The sequence below is a fragment of the Podarcis erhardii genome (assembly GCF_964252035.2).
Source record: "Podarcis erhardii genome assembly, chromosome: 9".
Lineage (NCBI taxonomy): Eukaryota > Metazoa > Chordata > Lepidosauria > Squamata > Lacertidae > Podarcis > Podarcis erhardii.
Window position 1 is genome coordinate 67,407,667 of NC_138512.1, and position 20,958 is coordinate 67,428,624.

General features: G+C 43.8%; 2 protein-coding genes and 1 long non-coding RNA gene across 7 annotated transcripts in view; 1 reads left to right on the forward strand and 2 right to left on the reverse strand.

Annotated features, from left to right (window-relative positions):
* Positions 1 to 20,958, reverse strand: part of LOC309350483 — a 300,644-nt gene that overhangs the window by 95,341 nt on the left and 184,345 nt on the right. The gene's annotated exons all lie outside the window — the stretch shown is intronic.
* On the reverse strand, positions 2,667 to 12,900 carry COPS4 (COP9 signalosome subunit 4). Of its 2 annotated transcripts, none has more exons than XM_081877063.1 (10): positions 12,741 to 12,900; positions 11,042 to 11,121; positions 10,240 to 10,391; positions 8,857 to 8,960; positions 7,833 to 7,986; positions 5,971 to 6,121; positions 5,313 to 5,483; positions 4,437 to 4,552; positions 3,974 to 4,058; positions 2,667 to 3,068 (listed from the first exon to the last, which is right to left on the reverse strand). In XM_081877063.1, the coding sequence occupies exons 1-10, from the start codon at positions 12,812 to 12,814 to the stop codon at positions 2,935 to 2,937; spliced, it is 1,221 nt and encodes a 406-aa protein (XP_081733189.1). In that variant the 5' UTR covers positions 12,815 to 12,900; the 3' UTR covers positions 2,667 to 2,934. The 2 variants fall into 2 exon arrangements, with proteins under 2 accessions (XP_081733189.1, XP_081733188.1); XM_081877062.1 differs by having other exon boundaries at positions 4,437 to 4,564.
* Positions 18,291 to 20,958, forward strand: part of LIN54 (lin-54 DREAM MuvB core complex component) — a 35,340-nt gene continuing 32,672 nt past the window's right edge. For 2 of the 4 annotated variants that reach the window (XM_081876801.1, XM_081876805.1), the window contains exon 1: positions 18,291 to 19,139. The gene's annotated coding sequence lies outside the window, so the exon portion shown is untranslated. The other 2 variants (XM_081876803.1, XM_081876804.1) reach the window with 2 other exon arrangements.

Genomic DNA, 20,958 nt, shown 5'->3' on the forward strand with positions numbered 1-20,958 from the left:
GGCGAACCAGAGCAGCACACGGAAACGCCGTTTACTTTCCTGCTGGAGCGGTACCTATTTATTTATTTATTTATTTAAGCTCAACTTCACTTTATTCCCCACCCCAAGAAAGGCAACCATCCCTCAGTTGCGTATACATGGGCAAAGACAAACCCTGAACGAACACACATGCAAAACCTCAAAACACAGAACAACTTTTAAACAAGTATATCCGAAAACTTCCCATTCACCCTGCTAGAGTCCTAGCAGGGCAAATAAGGAGAAGAGTCGTTTGCTATCTTTTCAAATGAACAAGGGAGGAAGAAACCCAGAACAGACCCCTTTTCCCCTTTGACGTTGGGTAACCGGCCCCACCTGAAACCTGGGGCTCTCCAGCTGTTTTGAACTACAACTCCCAACAGCGCCCAGCTGGTGGGAGTTGTAGTTCAAAACAGCTGGAGGGCACCAAGGCTGCTCTGTATCCTTCTTTGAGGGCAAGCCCAATAAACTTCATTTCTCCAACTGATGGCAGTTGTCATCCTTAAGCAACCAGAGGTTGCTCTAACCATTGACCTCGCTCCCCTGCCCCGTGTGGCTGCTGCCTAAATGTCCTTCGGTGAGCAGATCCCTAGCTGCAGAAAGGAAAAGGAAAAAGAAAGCTTTATTGCAGCCTGCCCAGAACTGCCTCCACCAGGTGCCTTAGACTACAACTCCCATATCCAGGATGGAGGGGGGGGTTGGGAGTTGTAGCGCAGAGCAGCTGGAAGGCGCCAGATTCCAGAAGACGGACTGAGGAACAAAACTATCCTCCTACCCCCCACCAAAAAACAAAAAGGAAACATCGTCACGCCAGGATCCTGGGTGCGATTTCAGCCCACCGCAAAAAGAGCTTTTTCCTAGCACAAAACCCTTTCCCGCAACGTTATGAAAGAGAAAGAGAGAGAGAAAATTCACTTGGGGGTGGCTGAGTCAGGAGGGGCAAGCTGTGCCCCCAAGAACTCACTGTCCATTTGAGGGGTTTAGCGGCGCCAGGCCAGACAGACGGGAGGAGACGCAGGAATCTCCCTTTTACACATGCCTTATGGAACCTGCAGCGCTACGACACCTCGTTGCAGCGCTATGGCAGTATGTCCGAGGTTTCCATTTCCCTGAGCCCCTCCATTTCTCCTGGCAAGCAAGGGGAGGGCTGGCACCCATCCTGGCTGGTGCTGTCTGGGAGCTCCATGAGAGCGGAGACCGCCTTGCACTCCAGCTCAGAGAGCCACTGGGTGCGGGCACCGGCCCTGCGAGGCGGGGAAGCCGTGCGGACAGACATGATGGGCGGCGGGGTCTCCAGCGACAGGCCGCGGAGGACTTCCTGGGTGGAGACAGAAAGACAGTTGTAGATCCGATGTCCTGGTGGCATCGTTGGGTCGGTGTAGAAGAAACCGCTGCAGTCCACGGCGGGGAGAGGCATGGCTCTGGGTTCGAGTTCTGAGGGCGAGGCGCCTTGTTCCGCAGCTGCATCTGGGGAGGAGCGGCTGCAGGTGGAGACAGTGGTGTAGAACGACTGGAAAGAAGGGTGGGACAGAGTCCGGGAGCAGAACCTGGTCGCCTGCTGTGTATACCAATTTGTTACGCAGATGGATCTTGTATCCTGCACCCAGTGGGAGAGGGGGGTTTCCCAAGGCGGGGTCTCTCTGCCCCAAGTTTGAGGTCCACCCTGCAGCTGCTCCTGAGCCCTGGCGAATGCCGCTCCTGCAAGGCGTACGGGGCGAAAAGGCGTCGGCGGCAATGGTGGGATCCCGGGTGGCGTGCTTTTGGCTGGAAGCAAGAGGCTGGATCCTGACCCCGCTCCCCGAACTCCTGGGTTTCTTCGGCGTGGGAATCCTCGCTGCTGCCGTCTGAGCTGGAGTCACTATCTGCCTCCTCTTCCTCCTCCTCCTCTTCTTCCTCATCCTCCTCTTCATCATCTTCATCTTCACCTTCTGTGTCCCAGAGCTCATGCCGGGGGTCCGAGCCGTCAAACATTTCTTGCAAAACCTCCTCTCTTTGCCTGGGAGGAAAGTACTTCCAACGGTACATATTTATCTACTTGCACTTTGACGTGCTTTCAAACTGCTAGGTTGGCAGGAGCAGGGACCGAGTGATGGGAGCTCACCCCGTCTTGGGGATTCGAACCGCCGAGCTTCTGATCGGCAAGTCCTAGGCTCTGGTTTAACCCAGGATAGCCAAGTTCTAAGATTCACATGAACTATATTGATTTAAATGGTTTTTGCATAACTGATGTCAATAAACATTTTCCCACTATAACTATTCCTCTCCCCTTGTCCCTTAGTTTCACTAGACATTGCTCATACAGGTTTAGGGGCCAGATCCACTCCCATCCACACATATTTGGCTAGAGTGGATGGCAACTTCCTTGTACTAGTTTTCTCTTTGCTCTGTATACGGAGAGGCTATATATACATATAATAAACAAAGGATGAAAGCCTTCCAAGGTTTAACAAAAAGCTCCACAGACTGTAAATTCAACACAATAAATCAATTATCCTGATGGAAGTTCTGTGGGGAGGATAGGATGTAGCAAATGAAAACTGAAGATAGTGAATCTGATTAACTTCTAGCCTGCCTTTATTGGAATAACTACAGCTAAATAGAATATAGCACTTCAGTTTCCAACGCACACACACAAATATTCACAAGGCCACGAAACAACTGAAATTTTAATGCAAAACTTAAAAAACATCTTGTATTCCATTCAGTTATTTTTTAAACAACATAATGTCTATGTTGTACTACCATACCTTTAAGATAAACCTTTGGGGTTTTAAACATAATGTACACACATCTACACCTTTGTCTAGATAGGGTTCTAGCAGAAGTTGAGCCAAAGTCGTGAGTTCTTATGCTAGCTTCACATTTTTAGATGAAAATAAACAAACAATCTCTACAGAACAGGGGGGAAATGAAAGTCTACTGAGCCATCTGAGCTTCCATTGCCTGTGCTGTCCATTCTGGGGCAGTCTGACTAATCTTCTCCAAAAGGTTGTTAACTTGGAAGCAGAGAGACTGAATCTGTTTGTCCCACGTCGGCAAGGCTTCACGAGCTAAAAGACAATAGAAGAATTCATTCTTGCATTCATTGCTTGTTTCTATTAAATTTCCTACCATTATTCGTTTGCTGCATAAGCAAATTTTCTGTTACCAGGTCTGCAGATACAGGTATTTTGGAATACAGGAATTCAAACTATTGCACGGACACTACTGCCATCTGGTGGCTACAGCGAGAATTACCACTTTGTCATATGTTGATCGTAAAAGGTAAAGGTAAAGGGACCCCTGACCATTAGGTCCAGTCACAGATGACTCTGGGGTTACAGCGCTCATCTTGCTTTATTGGCCGAGGGAGCCTGCATACAGCTTTCGGGTCATGTGGCCAGCATGACTAAGCCACTTCTGGTGAACCAGAGCAGCGCACGGAAATGCCGTTTACCTTCCCGCCGAAGCAGTACCTAGTGTGGTGTAGTGGTTAAGAGCGGTAGTCTCCTAATCTGGGGAACCGGGTTCACGTCTCCGCTCCTCCACATGCAGCTGCTGGGTGACCTTGGGCCAGTCACACTTCTTTGAAGTCTCTCAGCCCCACTCACCTCACAGAGTGTTTGTTGTGGGGAAGGAAGGGAAAGGAGAATGTTAGCCGCTTTGAGACTCCTTAAAGGGAGTGAAAGGCGGGATATCAAATCCAAACTCTTCTCTTCTTCTTATCTACTTGCACTTTGACGTGCTTTCAAACTGCTAGGTTGGCAGGAGCTGGGACCGAGCAACGGGAGCTCACCCTGTTGCGGGGATTCGAACCACTGACCTTCTGATCGGCAAGCCCTAGGCTCTGTGGTTTAACCCACAGTGCCACCCGCGCCCCATGTTGATTGTACACCAGGCTAAAATATTTTGCTTTTGCATTACATGTGCTTCAACCGCACCTAAAGCAAGGACAACAAGCTAGAGCTTAACTTACTTTCAAAGTGAACAATTCCATCTATCTGATCAATAAATCCATTCATGCGACCCTCTGTTATCATCTGGGATGCTATCTTTTCCGCCTGAAAAACAAAACCCAAAAGGACATCTACTTTTAATAAACAGAAGCCCACTCTTGATATGGTTTTTGCCACATGTATATGTACATAGGTGTGTCGGTGGTAGAGAAAAGTTATATATGTCAATTTATTCTGCAGGAGACCTTTGCAACTGTTGATTACACTGTGGTTTAGCCCACGGCGCCACCTGCATCCCTTATAGACAGTACAGAAATTTAATAAATCATCATCTTATACCAGCATCAATCATTTTTTGTTCCTTTCTTTTTGAACGCATCTGCTTTAAGCAGAAGAGTGAACTAGTTCTTCATCAAACTAGACGTTATTAAAACTAGCTTAGTTTGAACAAAACAAAAGCAAACAGTACACAAGTCTATATACCTTGGCTGCAGGAATTTCTAATAATGCTCCAAGTTCTTCAAAGGTAATATTATTATACAGTTTGCTTGCAGATAACAAATTATGCTCAATGACAGCTCTGTCCAAAATACTAGAACCTGAAATAGAAACTGACAATGTATTAGGAGTTTGAAATTCAGCATGTATTTGGCTGCAAGTCAAATATAATTTAAAAAACCTGTATGTAGCATATGCAGTCCTCAATTTCTGTTCCATCAATACTGCTCCGTAATAAAGGTAGAAAAGAAATTGGCTTACATTATTATAATATCATAACTTTCATAATATGATTTATTGGCTTTAAATCATTGTGCTGAACAGGATATAAACCTGCTTAACTAAGAGTAATATTTTTTTTGCATCTTTGTCAAGCTTACAGAAAGGTAATTTCAGTCTAAATGTTGATGGAAGCCCAAAGTACTACATGATGGCTAAGGAGATTAGAGCAGCGTTTCCCAAACTTACAATAATTGCATGCCCCTTTTGAGTGTTCTATCTTACTGGAGTACTCCTTCTTGGCTGAAAATAATACTACTTTATCTTTGAATTAGCTTTTTTTAACTGCAGAAAACATGAAGTAAAATTTAAAAATTCTACTGTGTACACTTTGAAAACTTTCATGTATGACTAGGGATACACATACCATATTTTAGGAAACAATGGATTGGAAATTTCATGGAACTAGGTTATTTGTGCCAAACACTGGAGTATAAAAGGATATAAAGACCCAATGTAAATGACTACTAAAGCTGACCCAAAGTGCAACAATGTTCATTTTGAAAGGGTATATACAGAAAGGAACAATGTCTGAGTGCCCATCAGAACAGGGTACACCCGCACTTTAAGAGACCCAAGTACCATCAGCTGTTGTTGCTTTTTGGTGTGGCATGAGCATTGCAGCAAATTCTTGCAATTGGTTCCCTCTGATAATTCTGTCTAGATACATTTTCTCCAGTATCCCATAGGCCGCAAGCTGCTGGCATCTTTCATCCTTGAAGAGAGTAGCTAACATACGGGAACGCTGCTGTCCTGAAAAATAGTAAGAATACCGTGAACTGGGACATCTCAATTCAGTACTGTTCACTTCTATTTCAATGCATTTTCTCAGCTGCCTTTTTGCGAGCCAGTAGCAAATGGCCAATTTCTTCCTGCCTGCCCACAGCACTCAACTTGATGACTTTTCAAATTATACCTGCTAGGTGCAGATTGCTTTAGCAGCTAGATCCTTTCTATGGAAACAAACTGCAATTTCTGCTTCTAGAATGCTACACCACCAAGATGATTTGGTTTCAGTAATCATAATCATTAACATGAAACCGTACATGAAACATTCCAGTGACACAGGGCAGACAACCTGTGGCAGCTTATGCAGAAGTTTTGTTTTATGGAAGCATAACATGCATACTGCTTTAGAGTAGAGCTCCCCCACCCCTTGCAGAACAGGATCATATATATAATCCCAAAGACTAAAATGAAAATAGCATATATAGAAGTCAGCCATCAAGTGTTGCTTTACCTGCTGATGCCAAGATTGTGCAATGCAAGGCATGTTTCAGTGCCTCAAGTCTCTCACTTTCGTGGACTATGCTCTTGTAAGAAAGCTCATTATACCTCTGGGCAGCTTCAATGAACTTCCTTCGGTAGTCAAGAACGCGAGCATAGCACACCTGAAACAGGAAAAAAAACATACAGTTGCTCACTATGTTACCTATTAAATCCAGTAATAATATTTGAGGGTTACCACTTTTCATGCAACTGACCATCAATTTTCATACTACAGGTCAGAATAATAATAATTAATAATAATAATAATAATAATAATAATAATAATAATAATAATTTATTTATATCCCGCCCTCCCCAGCCAAAGCTGGGCTCAGAGCGGCTAACAACAGTAAAGTAATACAGCATTCTAAAATCAATTCTTTATAAAATGAGTTCAAATCAAATTGATGGCAACCATTGGGCTAGAGTTCTGTGAAGAATTACCAAAGGAGGGGGAATGAAAGGATAGCAACTGCTAGGCCAAATCTGTATCTCGGGAAGTAGCAGGACCACAGCCCCTACTCCAAATAACCTGTCAGTTCAAGAGGGATGTGAAAAGAGTAGAGGTTGTGGTGCTGGGACTTTGAAGCAGGACACTTTGGGGAGTTAGGTGCATCAAGCTCACTGCTCCACCAAAGTGGCCCTTGGAAAAACTAGGTAGAGCCTGGAGGGGTACAGAGCAGGGAATGACTTGCAGTCTAGGAGTTACATGTTCAAATCATAGAAAAGTCACACAAGAACTAGGTTATTGTGTGCTTTCAACTGTTTCGCCTTCCAGTCAGGCATTAAACACCACTGGTCATCACAAAAATGCAGTAATATGAACTGTAAAGGTAAAGGTAAACGGACCCCTGACCATTAGGTCCAGTCGTGACCGACTCTGGGGTTGCGGCACTCATCTCCCTTTATTGGCCGAGGGAGCCAGCATACAGCTTCCGGGTCATGTGGCCAGCATGACTAAGCCGCTTCTGGCGAACCAGAGCAGCGCAGGGAAACGCTGTTTACCTTCCCGCCGGAGCGGTACCTATTTATCTACTTGCACTTTGTGCTTTCGAACTGCTAGGTTGGCAGGAGCAGGGACCAAACAACAGGAGCTCACCCCGTCACGGGAATTCGAACCGCCAACCTTCTGATTGGCAAGCCCAAGGCTCTGTGGTTTAACACACAGCACCATCCGCATCCTTAATATGAACTGTACTGGAGTACATGGAGTACATGGAGTACATGGAGTAAGTGGTCACCACCAGACGGGATCCCATGTTACATAATGAAATTCTCTTTAATCCAATGGGCTGCTAAGGCAAACATGGGCGCCATTCAGGTAGTCTGTTTATCCCCATCCGCCAACAAATAATGAATGTCCTCCCTACTATTCATGAAGGGAATTCTCTGAAGAAGTCCTTTGAGAAATGTATCCCTAGGAGAATTATACAGGGAGCAATATAGTATGTAATGAACAATGCTTTCCATCTCTCCCTAGCCCCAGTGATTTACAGATACTATGGCTATCTCCCATCCAAATATGTTGTGGGCATAGTTTGGAATCTCAAAGCTGTAAATGCCTTCCTCATCATTTAAGCTGATAACTTAAAAAAGCAATCTTGGAGACCATAATCAGATTTCACATAATAAAATGGTGAAAATTGCAGAGTTTGAAGATGACATTTAGTTAACAGATGGCCTCACTTTTTATTTATCCTGATTTGCAACTACAAGGGTAGCAACCTTGAGGTCAGGAAATGAGGAACAGATGTATATGCAAAAATATAATGATAAAACTTTTAAGCAATATGTTATTTCATTTCACTCAAAACAAGAATGTTAGTATTTCACCTTATAGTGAATTTGTAACTGTTCATTGGTTGATTCATTCTGAAGAAGAGATGCTCTGTTGATGTAAGCCTCAGCCTGAACGGGATCGTCATCCTCCAGGTACAGTCGGGCAATTTTTAGGTAAGTCTCCAATTTATAATCTACATTGTATTGCCTTGAATAGAAAGGGGGGAAAATACACTATTGAAACCTCAGTTCATTTGCATCATAAGAGTTTTGCAAACATACTTACAGTAATACTACACGCTGTATAATGTTTGCCACCAGCCAACTCTGGCTGAAAGGAAAGATAGGCTCCCCAGAGAAATGGAGAAGCAGGATACTCAATGGCAACCCCCCCGCAAGAGGGTATGGAAATGTAATTTATTGGTTAATTTTGAATGCTAATAGTCATAAGGCTTTACTCACAGTAGACTATTAAAATGGGCACAACTAATTTAATGTCAGTAGGTCTACTTTAATACCACCCACTGTCTTAATGCAAATGCATTCAATGTGGGGCCCTTCTATATGCTGTGGATGACAATTCCCATCAACCCTCAGGGATTATGGGACTTGTAGTCCTAAAACTTGTAGGGCACGTTGACTACTCATCATAATGCAATACACTATTTGATGGAAGTTAGCAACAAGGTCCATCGCAGTCTCTTGTAAGGAAAAAAACAGCTCAACTTTATGCACTGCTCCACAGAAGACACTTGGATCGAAATCAAAAATAAAATAAGTGCAAAGATAAAAATAAAAAAGTAGAGGTTGCTGAAACCAAAAATAGGACTGTGCTCTAAAGATTATAACTGCAACATGAGCAGCACCAAAGGGTTATGAGTTCCCCACAGAAAAAGTTTCCAGGTGGATCACTGATCTATCAAAATAGTATGTGCAACTGTCACAGAACAATCAGAGAAGCCAAAGCTATTGAAAAGTCAAGGAAACAGATCTAGAATATACCCAATGAAGCATTTGTACTACAAAAGGATATACAATGTATGAAGAAAAAATGTCAGGTTTTCTAACAACTATTTACTTCTGTCCTGTTTCCAAAGGAATCCCCACCAATACTTGTGCTGCATTCCGCCAGTCTTCTTCTTTCTCATAAATTGATGCAAGATGTTGTCTTATAGAAGCAACCTGGGAAGAATGAGGACATAAAATTATAATGCAATCAAGTTATCAAACTGATCCACTTTCTAATATCCTTTATATTATCTGTTTCCTTTTGCCCATTTGACAATGATAATCTGATTTTACATGATCTACAATATCTTTAAATATACTTCTCAATCAAATGCATATGAGGGATGTATTAGGATACAAACTGCCAAGAAGCGTAGTGATTTTTGTTTTGAGTTATTCCAGGGTAGAAGCGAAATTTGTGGTGTAGAATTTGGTACAAATTTTACAAGCTGCAGGAAACTACAGGGCAAACAAAGCTACCTTCAATTAATGACTGTTTTAATAAAGTTACAGATAGGTAGCCGTGTTGGTCTGCCATAGTCAAAACAAAAAAAATTCCTTCCAGTAGCACCTTAAAGACCAACTAAGTCAGTTCTTGGTATGAGCTTTCGTGTGCATGCACGAAATCTGAAGAAGTGTGCATGCACACGAAAGCTCATACCAAGAACTGACTTAGTTGGTCTTTAAGGTGCTACTGGAAGGAATTTTTTTTGTTTTGTTTTAATAAAGTTAGCAAAGTATGCCAGGATGAACAAAACTGAATAGTCTGTATTCATTATTGGAACAAATTGACTTGGGGCATCTTTTCCTTGCTGTCCTTTTGGCAAGGCTTATCATATGCCAGTGATATCTATTATATTTTAGAGTACAGTACAGTGGTACCTCAGTTTTAGAACAGCCCTGTTTAAGAACAATTCGGTTTAAGAACTCCGCAAAACCGGAAGTAGTGTCCCAGTTTGCAAACTTTACCTCAGTCTAAGAATGGAATCCGAATGGTGGAAGGGCACTGGCGGCGGAAGGCCTCATTAGGGAAAGTGTGCCTCGGTTTAAGAATGGTTTCGGTTTAAGAACGGACTTCCAGAATGGATTAAGTTCGTAAACCGAGGTACCACTGTACTGAAAATATTTCAATATACTCTTCTCTTTATCTGACTGGTTTGCCAGAGCCTTCTTGGAGACAATTACCCATCTTTGGGATGTCCTTCCTGGTGAGGTGTTTCTGTCTTTTTCATTATGTTTCCTTTTGGAGGAATTTAAATAGTTGTTTACGCAGGCATTTGAAACGTACTGTTTTTGACAACCTTATTAGCGGAGGGCATGTGTCTGTTTCACAAGTTTGAAAATGTTTTTATTTTATTTTTAATTGTATTTTTAAATCACTTTGATGTTTCCTGCCCTGGGCTCCTTTGGGAGGAAGGATGGGATTGAAATTTGATCACCATCTTGCTCTTACCTGCTCCTCAAATGAAATTACACGAGGTTGGATCTTTTCCAAGGTGAAATGGTAGATTTCTTTGGCTGTGCCATCAGGAAGACTTGGAAGATGGGTACAGAAGTCTGTCAACAACTGGCGTGAAATCACTAAACTGACGTTTTCATTGACCACTGGTTTAAGAGACACAAGGTGGAAAGAAAGTCAGGCTATACATTGTCATTAGGCCTGTCATTTTAGTGAGCATTCAGTCTATAACCATTGTTAAGGCCCCTGTTTCCAACTCAAACTTTTAGGCAGCTGTACCAGCTCATAAGAGCCTGGGCACTGTTACACTGACATAGCATCTGTTTGCAACTCAGTTGCTGTGCTATCATAATGAAAAGGCTCGGAGTCACCATTGTGAAATGTGGAATATGAGTAGCATGGCACAGAAGGGGGGGGGGGAATGCTGCCCCTGCACGGGCACAACCCATTCATTGTTTCACCACATCACTGTTTTATGATCGGATGCCAAAATAATTATATTAGTATTAACATTTTGCAGAGACCATAACCTTGGATAACAGGATTATGAGATAACAACCCTCCTACAGCCTAGAAATGTTTATTCAGAATATCCCACTGATTTTGATGAAATTTATGTCAAAGTATTCATGCTTAAAAACGACACCTCAACCTTTTCCCTACCAAATCCCCAGTGCTATATTGATGCCTGTTTCAATGTACAAAGATTTCTAAGACCATTCATTTTTCCCGATTGCAATTAAATACTTACAAAGCTGTCATTCAACAATTCATGAAAACTGATAATTAAACTCACTTGCTTCTACAAAGGCTTTTAATGCCTCTAATTGTTCCACTCCTGAGAGCTGAATTGCTTTTTCCAATATCTGACGATACCTGCCAGAATGCAGTAAAAAAAAAAGAGTTAAGGTTTAAATATCATCGAATACAGAGCTAATTCTAAGCTAGATGGACTAGCAGTCTGACTTATTATAGCTTCCTATGTTGCTAAAAATTGGTGTATTTTTAAAATTAGCTTTACATCTTGTGCATGTAAGGACAATACGCATGATATTTTAGAATGCCATTCTTCTCAAAACCATTTTAGAGTACGTACATGCCATACTTTCCATTTCAATGGAAATCCTGAGATCTAACAGTTCTTGTGCTTTCCTACTGAAATGAAATAGCTAGTCATAGAAATGAGGACACAATTTGACAATTCCTTTTGCAGAAAGAGAAGATTATCATCCTCTTTTCACCTTTTCTTGCATTAACTCTAATCAAACACAAGAGTACAATGTTATGCAAGGGACTACATTTGCTTCAACTACAGCTGCAAGGGAGGCCAGTTCCTGGAAGTCTGTGTTGTTGGCATCCGTCTTGAGAGACAAACCACTGCTTTAGCAGCTCCAAAGTGACCTCACAGGGTGTAAGCCTGGGCAGTGTGTTTGGAGGTCCTGGGCTACTCAGATGACAAGACACCCCCCCCCCCCAATCTAGGAGCCACAGGTGAGAACTGAGTGCAGGGTTGGGGACCAAAGATGGACAAACAACCCCTGAAGGAGCCTGTCTCCCAACACCCCATAGAGCTGTAATAATCTTACATAAACTGCTCTTATAAGGTCCACCTGAAATGCTGCATAGAAACACATCAAATAAATAGATCAGGCATGGCCAAACTTGGCCCTCCAGCTGTTTTGGGACTACAACTCCCATCATCCCTAGCTAAGGGGACCAGTGGTCAGGGATGATGGGAATTGTAGTCCCAAAACGGCTGGAGGGCCAAGTTTGGCCATGCCTGAAATAGATAATAGACTCGAATTAGACCGGGAATCACCGCTGACTTGTTTTTATGGGTTCGAATGAATTTCTGCTAAAATCCCAGGAACTGGTGCGAGGAACCACTGCTGTTGCTGTTACTAAATTAATGTTCCCATTTGTTTTCTTAACCCACGCTGCTTCTGCTTTTTTTCCATAAAGATCACCCTAGATCCACAAGGCCCAACAGTCAAAACAAAACAAATTCCTTCCAGTAGCACCTTAAAGACCAACTAAGTCAGTTCTTGGTATGAGCTTTCCTGTGCATGCACACTTCTTCAGATACACTGAAACAGAAGTTTCCAGACCCTTCTATATAGTGAGAAGGTGGGGAGGGGTATTACTCAGAAGGGTGGTGGGAATGGGTGATTGGCAGATAGCTGTGATGAGGCTCATCACGGAGGGAACCGAACCAGCGCCATGCAGGCCCAGAACAAGACCTGAGAGGAGGGGAGGCCTCCCTAAGGCAAGAGATGCTCCTGTCTGCTCCGCTTCCTCCTCTCCCTACCCCGTAACCCCGGTCAGACTCGGCGCTGGCTGCTACTGGAGAATAATAAATAATAAAATAAATAAAAATTTTATTTATATTCCGCCCTCCCCAGCCGAAGCCGGGCTCGGAGCGGCTAACAACAGTAAAATGATACAACATTATGAAATTTCATTATGAGAAGGGAGGGGAAAAAGGAGCCGCTCACTTCCCGGCCAGGTCCTTGTGGGAGCCGCTCGAGCTCATGAGCTGGGTCAGCTCCTGCCTCACAGCCGCCGCCATTTTGGATCCTCCCCCTTCCCGCCCACAACCTGTGAGGGGAAACACAGCGCCGCCGGCTCCGCCTCCTCCGGCGCGAGACGCCTCTACGCTAGAGACGGCGACGCAGCCGCGTAACCAACGGAAATGCGCCGTGACGTCACGGACCCCGGAAGCGCCGAAAGGGGAGGAGGAGGAGGGACCCTGAGCGGAAGTGGAGCGCGCTTTGAGGAGGGAAGGCGGGAGAAACCAGCGCGGCGCGAGAAAGAGGGCGGGCTCGCGGGTTGGTTGGCTGTTTGGCGCCGGTGACGCAGCGCCGGTTGCCAGGGCGCCGCTGCCCGAGCTATGATGGGATGCGGCGGCGGCGGAATGGCGCTGGGCGCGTGATTTTGAACAAACGCGGAACCTGCCGCAGCTGCTGCTGCTGCTGTTGCCGCCGCCGCCGCCGCGAGCAGCCGCCGCTGTCACGGCGACCAGGCGGCCGCGCGCGGGAGCGAGCCCGGGAGCGCGCGGGCGGCGTTGTCCTTACGGTGGGGCCGGCGCGGGGGGTGTGGGGAAGAGACCGACGTGAAGCGGCGGGGCTGCGGCGGCGGCGGCGGGCGCAGGTGAGCGCTAGGCGGGCCGAGCGGGGGGCGGCGGGTCGCCTGAGGGGAAGGAAGGGAGAAGCGGCGCAGCCCTGAGGCGCTTGAGGCGGCGGGGGACCCACCGGCCGCCTCCTTCCCCCTTCGCTGACAGGACGAGTCTGGCCGGCTTGTGAGGTGGGCGCCTCTCGGTACCGCCTCCCCTCAGGATTATAATATTTTTAATTCTCATTTTTCTGTCTGTCAGTGACGAAGGGGTTCAGGACCCCTTGGCGAAGGCAGGAGGTTTTAGGCCTGGCAGGAGCTGCGCGGAAGCCCCGGGGTAATATTTTGGCCTCGGAGCCGCGACGAGCCGGTGCCTCGAAGAACCAGGGAGGAGGCTTCCTTGTTTTATTTTCAAATTGCTTCTCATTCTTCGGTCAAGGAAGGCCGCGGGGAGCAGCGATTTGCCCCAAAAGCGAGGGGGGGGGAGGCTGGTGGCGTGGGTTGAGGCTGTGAGTTGTAAGTCCTGGGCAGAAGCGACTAACAAATTCAATAAATAAGAGCAAGAAAGGGAAAGAAGAGTCTCGTTTTGAAATGTCGAGTTCGATCTCAGTCTGAAGGCTGCTGCTCAAGGAAGTCTGCTTTTGGCGAATCATAGGGGAAGGCAAAAACTTTAAAATTACAGTTCCCAATACGGATATTTATTTGTCCTGAATTTAACGCAGGTGGAAGTGTTTTGCTCTGTTGTTGAAACAGGAGCAGAATAGCTGGCCTCAAGCAGCCCTCTCTTTCTCACAGGAAACCACAGTTTAACAGGGACTTTAATCTTTATGGCAGTCAGCTGAGTTCCCTGTGTTTATTGTATGGGAAGTCGTTGGACTCTTCTCTTGCATTACAATCTTATCAGACCTGGGCGTTGAATGGTGTAAAGAGCAAGCTGTTATTGGTGAACTGTCAAAGATTGATGGAGTGTGGCTTGACTGATGTACAATATTCCAAAGTAGCTTTTCTATTTGATTGGTAAGAAAATGGACTATCTTCTGCCTGTCTGTTCCGTTTCTCTTGTCTAAACAGCTAGTGCATATCTTGATGGCAATAGTACTTTGATTTTTATAATGTAGATATTAGAAAGAAATGTTAAATACATATTTTGTTTTCCCTCTGATCAAAATATACAAAAATCCAACCAAATCCATTCTTTGTAGAGAAGCCGCTTCACAAATTAAGCAGCTGTTATTTAAAATGCATTTCTCCTGTCAAAACCTAGTACATATAATTCTAAACTTACAAGTATTTATACACTTACGGTTATCTTGAAATCAGAATGGTAGAACTAACAATACCTTTGTAGGTTGCTCATTATGATCCATTTACTAGCAGAGGGCAAATAAGCCAATGGAGCAATAACTTTGAGCAGTGTATACTGCTAAATATAAACAAGGAAGCTATATTTCAACACTATCAGTGGTCCAATATTATAACAATTGCTTTCCAACTATGTTGATTCTGGAAAATCAACAAAAATGCACTTGGGAGGGAAAGGTGAATCTATTGACAGTGGTGCTCAATGATGAAATACCAATAAATTCTATAAAATTATATCCAATATTAGTTATACTTTCAGTAGACATAGTGAAATCAAAAAAATCCTTTTTTGATTTCAAGTCTATTGATTTGTGGGCAAGCCACACTACATATTTCTGAAACCAGTTAAAGCAATACAATGTAAGCACAGGAGAAATGAAAACAAAAAATACTCCTATTAAATAACAAGTGCAATACAAAAGAAGAAGAAGAGGAGTTTAGATTTTATATCTTGCCTTTCACTCCCTTTAAGGAGTCTCAAAGCGGCTAACATTCTCCTTTCCCTTCCTCCCCCATAACAAACACTCTGTGAGGTGAGTGGGGCTGAGAGACTTCAGAGAAGTGTGACTGGCCCAAGGTCACCCAGCAGCTGCATGTGGAGGCGCGGAGACACGAACCCGGTTCCCCAGATTATGAGACTACCGCTCTTAACCACTACACCACACTGGCTCTCTGACCTCAAACAAATTATATCGCCTCCTCTCTAAAAGCTTGGTGAAATAAGTCTTTCACTATCCTCCTAAAAGAGTATCCTACTGTGGGGAAATACACCTTAATGGAGAGAGAGTTCCAAAGTTTTGGAGCTGCCACTGAAAAAGCCTTATGAGCCCTGTTAACCTTGTCCCTTATAGGAGCCACCAAGAGAACCTCATTGGCAGGTCTTAAAGACCAGACAGGTTGGCATGGGAGAAGGTATTCTTTCAAATATTTAGCTGAGATTCCTGCATTGCAGGGGGTTGGACTAGATGACCCTTGGTGTCCCTTCCAACTCTGTGATTCTATGAAATATTTGTTTTCTGGGCTGTTTGGGGCTTTACGTGTTAGCATAAACACCTAAAATGGGGCTCAAGTAGCAATTAGCAACCTGTGTGGATGCTTTAAAATGGGGATAATATGTGAGCAGGCTCCTGTTCCACATAGACCACCCAAGCTAGACAGATGCAGCTTGGTAGTCTCTATGCGTGGGTGAGATGATGGTGTCAAGAGGGGGAGGTGGCGACTGGATTTGTTAGGCACCAGGGAACATTATAGGACGTAGCTGAGCATGTATAAAAGGGATGGGCTGCACTGAACCAGGGTTGGACCAGACTGTTGGTAGTTAACACCAAAAAGCAGCTTTTAAACTGATTGCAGTGGGGGGAGACCCAACAGGAGCTGAAGAGGGTCCGATTTAGAACAAATCTCCCCCTTACGATGAAGTTGATAAAGTGATGAACATTTAAATGGGGGAGGTGTGGAACTAGGCATATTGAGTGCAGGGGCAAAACAAAGCAGTTCAGGGAGGCCAGACCACAACAGTTCAATGTGCAAATGCCAAAAATACTTGAAGAGAAAAACTTCATACAAGTTTTTATACCCCAGTGCTAGAAGCCTCTGAACCAAGACAGGTGAACTGGAGAGCTTGGTCTTGGAAGATGGCATTGATATAGTGGGTATAAGAGAGGCTATAAATACTATAGGAAGGACAGGGAAAGATGCACTAGAGGTTGTGTTGCATCAAAGAGGGCATTGAGTGCAGCAAGCTAGAAATCCTCAGACAAGGCACAAAGAAAGCAGATAGAGAAAAGTTTTTCTCCCTCTCGCATAACACTAGAACTCATGGATATTTGATGAAAATTCAGAACAGATAAAAGAAATTATTTCATTGTGCAGCACACATTTAAACTAGGGAACTTGCCTCCTGTCGGAGGCTGTCATGGAAACCAGCTTGGATGGCTTTACAGCAGGATTAGACAAATTAATGGAAGACAAGACTATCAACAGCCACAGTGGTTCTGTTCTACTTCCACTGTCAAAGGCAGTATGCCTCTGAATAAGTTGCTGGAAATTGCAAGTGGGCAGAGTGCTGTTGTGTTGTCATGTCCAGCTTGCAGGCTTTCTGTAGGTATCTGGTTAGCCACTGTGAGAACAGGATGGACCATTGGCCTGATCCAGCAGGCTCATCTTAAATTCTTATTTAACCTTGCAGGAGAAGTCCTGTAGTTGCCTGATGCTATTCTCTGCTGAAACTCCTCAGAGATAGGAGTGGAGCCACTATAAAACAGCATCCCCAAGTCCAAATTCATGCCATGATCCATGGCATCAAAAGCCACTGAGATGTCAAATAGAACCAAGAGAGTTGCACTTCCACTATGCCTCTTCCAACAAAAGTCATTGATCAGGGTGACCAAGGCTTGCTGGTTTTCCACAGGCATCTGGTTTGACCACAGTGAGAACAAGATGCTTCATTAGATGGGTCATTGGCCTAATCCAGCAGCTTTATGTTCTTATGCTCTTAAGGTAGTTTTGTTCCCCAAACCAGGCCAGAAGTCAGATTCAACTGGGTCCAGATATTACCAACAGGCCTTAAAGTGTATACTCTCATTGACTCTGCTGTAGGACCCAATTAAGAAAACTCTTGACCTTCATAGCATCTCTGCAATCAGATTCCAGAATCTAGTTTAAAACAGCTAAATTCAAGCAAGTGTACCAGATAATTGATGCATAGAATATGCAGAAAATTTGCTGCTTTCCAGTTCACAGTGCATGGACAGGTTTGCCAGGATATTTTTGTGGAAACTTTAAAATAGTTGTTTGCCTCATGGGAATGACTTGCAGAAGTAGTTTGATAAATATATAAATATATATAAAATGGATCTAATAGTGGCATGATGTATTGGCTCTATTCAATTTTCTCAGGATGGTTCAACTACTATACAACATCAAATACCTACATTTAATTGCAAGAGGCATTGCAGCTTTCACCAATGAATTGTTGAGAATAGTACTTTATTGGGTGTCAAAGTCTAAGTTAACAGAAAAGGCATTACAGTTCTTGATATGGGAATTTATTCTTAAACTATTTTGCTATGCTGAATTGGCTTGAGTGTCACACTTGAGAGTTTTGCTCCTGAACAGTGAGTCAAAACTGAGACATGAATAATGGGAGTTAGTTCTTAAGTAGTGTAAGATCTGATCTGTCATTAACAGTAACTTGTATCTTGGCAGTTGAAGGGATACAGTACTGTGGTTATAAATTGTGTTGTGTAGAATGTATGGAATGAAAACTCTTTGAAGTGAGAATCTCAGTGTAGTTCCACTTCTCACGCACTCTTGGAAGCAGTTTCCCATGTTCAATGTGATGTTCTATGTGAGTGAGTTTGGGTTTGTTTGCTCTTTTTTAAGGGAAAAAGCAAGCATAAATGATTTTAGGTGGAAAAACAATGTTTTTCTCCATCAGTGTTGCCTAGAATGGTGTATTAAAGCATTTTCATGCTGATTTCTTTATTAGCCATGAGATGGGCAAAGTTTTCTTTTAATTTTACTAGAAGAATTGCTGGAAGCTTTCCCCCTTTCCCCTTGAAAAGCCTTCCTGTGTCAATGTTAATCAATGTATGTTGTTCATAGTCATAATACACTGGTATTTACTTTTTAAGGGCAGGTAAAAGCATGAGAGAGCTTTTGTTGGATGAAAAATCTATATATACACCAGATGCACCGTTACTTCTTAATTCATCCTGTCCGCACAGGCCACCTTTCATCTCTCCCGATTCTTAATCGACTAATAAACCATTTGATCTGCAATCCTATACCCATTTACCTGGGAGTAAGCCCCATTGAACTCAGCGGAACTTACTTCTGAGTATAGGATTGCACGGCCAAGCTTTTAAGGTGCCGTGGAAGTGCAGCTGGTTAGCCCGGCTTCCCTTCTGAATTCCGTCTCGGAGCTGGAATCCGCCCTCGTTTCCTGGAGAAGGGGCGCAAACCCTTTGCGTTTGCGTGGACAGGGAGTCCTGCCCTGGCCGGAGCGCGCGTTTCTTGTAGGTCAGCGCCCGCGCCGTTCCTCCTTTTCTCGGCGGGGGCCAGGCTTCCCCTCCCCTCCGGTGGGAGTGGCTCAAGCAAAGGGATCGGGGCGGAGGGAAGGAGGCTGAGGTTGTTGCTGAGCTGGGCTGTGATGGTGATGACGAAGTGAAAATGGCGGATCTTTCGAAATACTATCCCGGCCCCTGACATACCAGCGACAGCACCTAAACAGCCTTGAAAGGCTCCCCCCAACTCCTCTGCTCGCCGCTGCCAGAAACCTCCCTCTCCTCGTCTTTTCGTCCCAACTCCCGGGCAGCCGCTTTGCAGCTATCCAGGCACTTCTGGGGGAAGCTCCCTCCTCCCCTCGGGCTGGAACTTAGCCCTCCTGGAAGGAGTCGGTGGCTGCGCCCTGGAGAGGGGTGAGAGACGCACCAAGCAAGGCCTGGGCAGGAGATTGGGGGAGAAGGGGAGCCTGCAACGCTGGGTTGGGTGGCTTGCTGTACAGGAAACCCAGGTGTTTTCAAATGTAACCTAAATAGTTAACCTGGCTGGAAAAGAAGGGAGTATTTGGAGCTGCTGAGGCCTAACTCGCCTTTCAAGGTCTCGCTTGTACTGTGTCTGTCGGATGTTGCATTGCTTGAGAGTTCGGGTAGCGCAAGTGATGTTCATATGGTGGTCAAGGAGAAATCTGCAGAACAAATTACTGGATTGATTGCGCCTACTCTTCTTAGGAGCGCAGTGAAGAATGTTAGTATGCAAAGCTGCTCGTGGGACACTAATGATTTTTAAAATTAGCTGCCTGCTTTCAGGGGAGTGTAGTCGCATACATCATAGGTGTGCTTTAGTGGTCACTTTCAAATATATATAATTAACAGGAAGTGTTGCAATGGGCAGAAAATAAAAACTTCACAGCATGTTAGATAATTAAAGCTGGGAATGTAAAAATGTATCCCCCTTAACCTTTGAAAGGTGGAAAAGGTCAATGCAGCAGTAATGATTCAGATGGAAAATGAATGTTTGGTTTTGGTTTTAATTCCAAATTTTGTTATGAAAAGGTGTAAACCAATATATTTTGTAAGTGTAATCTAGTTACGTTAGGGTAGCTGGGATTTCTAGCACAAGAAGGCAAATGATAATTGGTGTCAAGGAACACAGTCTGAAAATATGTTTTTAATTACACTGGGTGGTATCTGACTAGGTCATATACCCACTGAAATCAGTGAACTAAGTAATGATTAAGTGCATTGATTTCAGTGGGCCAACTCTTGATTATGTCAGATGTCAGTGTCAGTGTTATTTACCCAGTGACAGCTCTAAAATGTACACAATAAACGTGATTCCTTTTTCTGAGGGCTAGGTCCACATTCAAGTTCTACATATGCATGTGTGATTCCTCTCTCCACTCCCCTATCTATGAAATTGAGTATCTCTCTGTGAGTGACCTTCTGATCATTTTCGTTGATTGAAAAGTGACATATAAATGTGTTAAATAAGTATTTAAAATGGTATCTTCTAAACTATAGGTTCTGAAATATGGGATTCATATATTAAATATACCAACCGTCTTATTTCTAGGTGGGCTTATATCTTGTAAGAGTATCATTTTTAATTAAAGACATTCCATACGAATTTTAAAACTGTGTTAACTGTTAGCGTGGGATAGCTTTGTATCAGGAAATAATTAGTTAAATGTGCAGGGGGACCTATTTTGCTTCTCCTCTAGTGTAAGAAGGAGCAACAAGCCACCACCCCTGGTTTAGAGTTACATCCAAACCAGGATTTGTTGTCTTACTCCCCCCCCCCCAATAAATCATGAAGTTAAACCAAGGTTTGCTCTTAGCTTACCAGTGGTGTTTTTGAACAAAAAAACCCTCATGATTCCTGTTCCAAACATAAGTTAGGGATCATGGTTAGTTGTTTCTGCTCACACTAGGAAGGAGTAAATCAAGAATTATCTGTGTTTATGGCAAACCATTAACTGTAGTATGGAATGGAATGTAAGTTATTATTTATATTTTACTTCTCTGCAATCATATTTGGAGCTTGCAACAAAGTAACAGAGATATACCATATTTTCCTGTGTATACACAGAATGTTTAAAATATTTATTTATTAATTTGGGGCTCAAAAAATAGGGGGCATCTTATACATGGGGGCGTCTTATAGATGGTAAATATGGTAGCTCAAAAATATAGTTAATTTAAATATGAAGCTTATCTATATAGACACAGTAGAAAA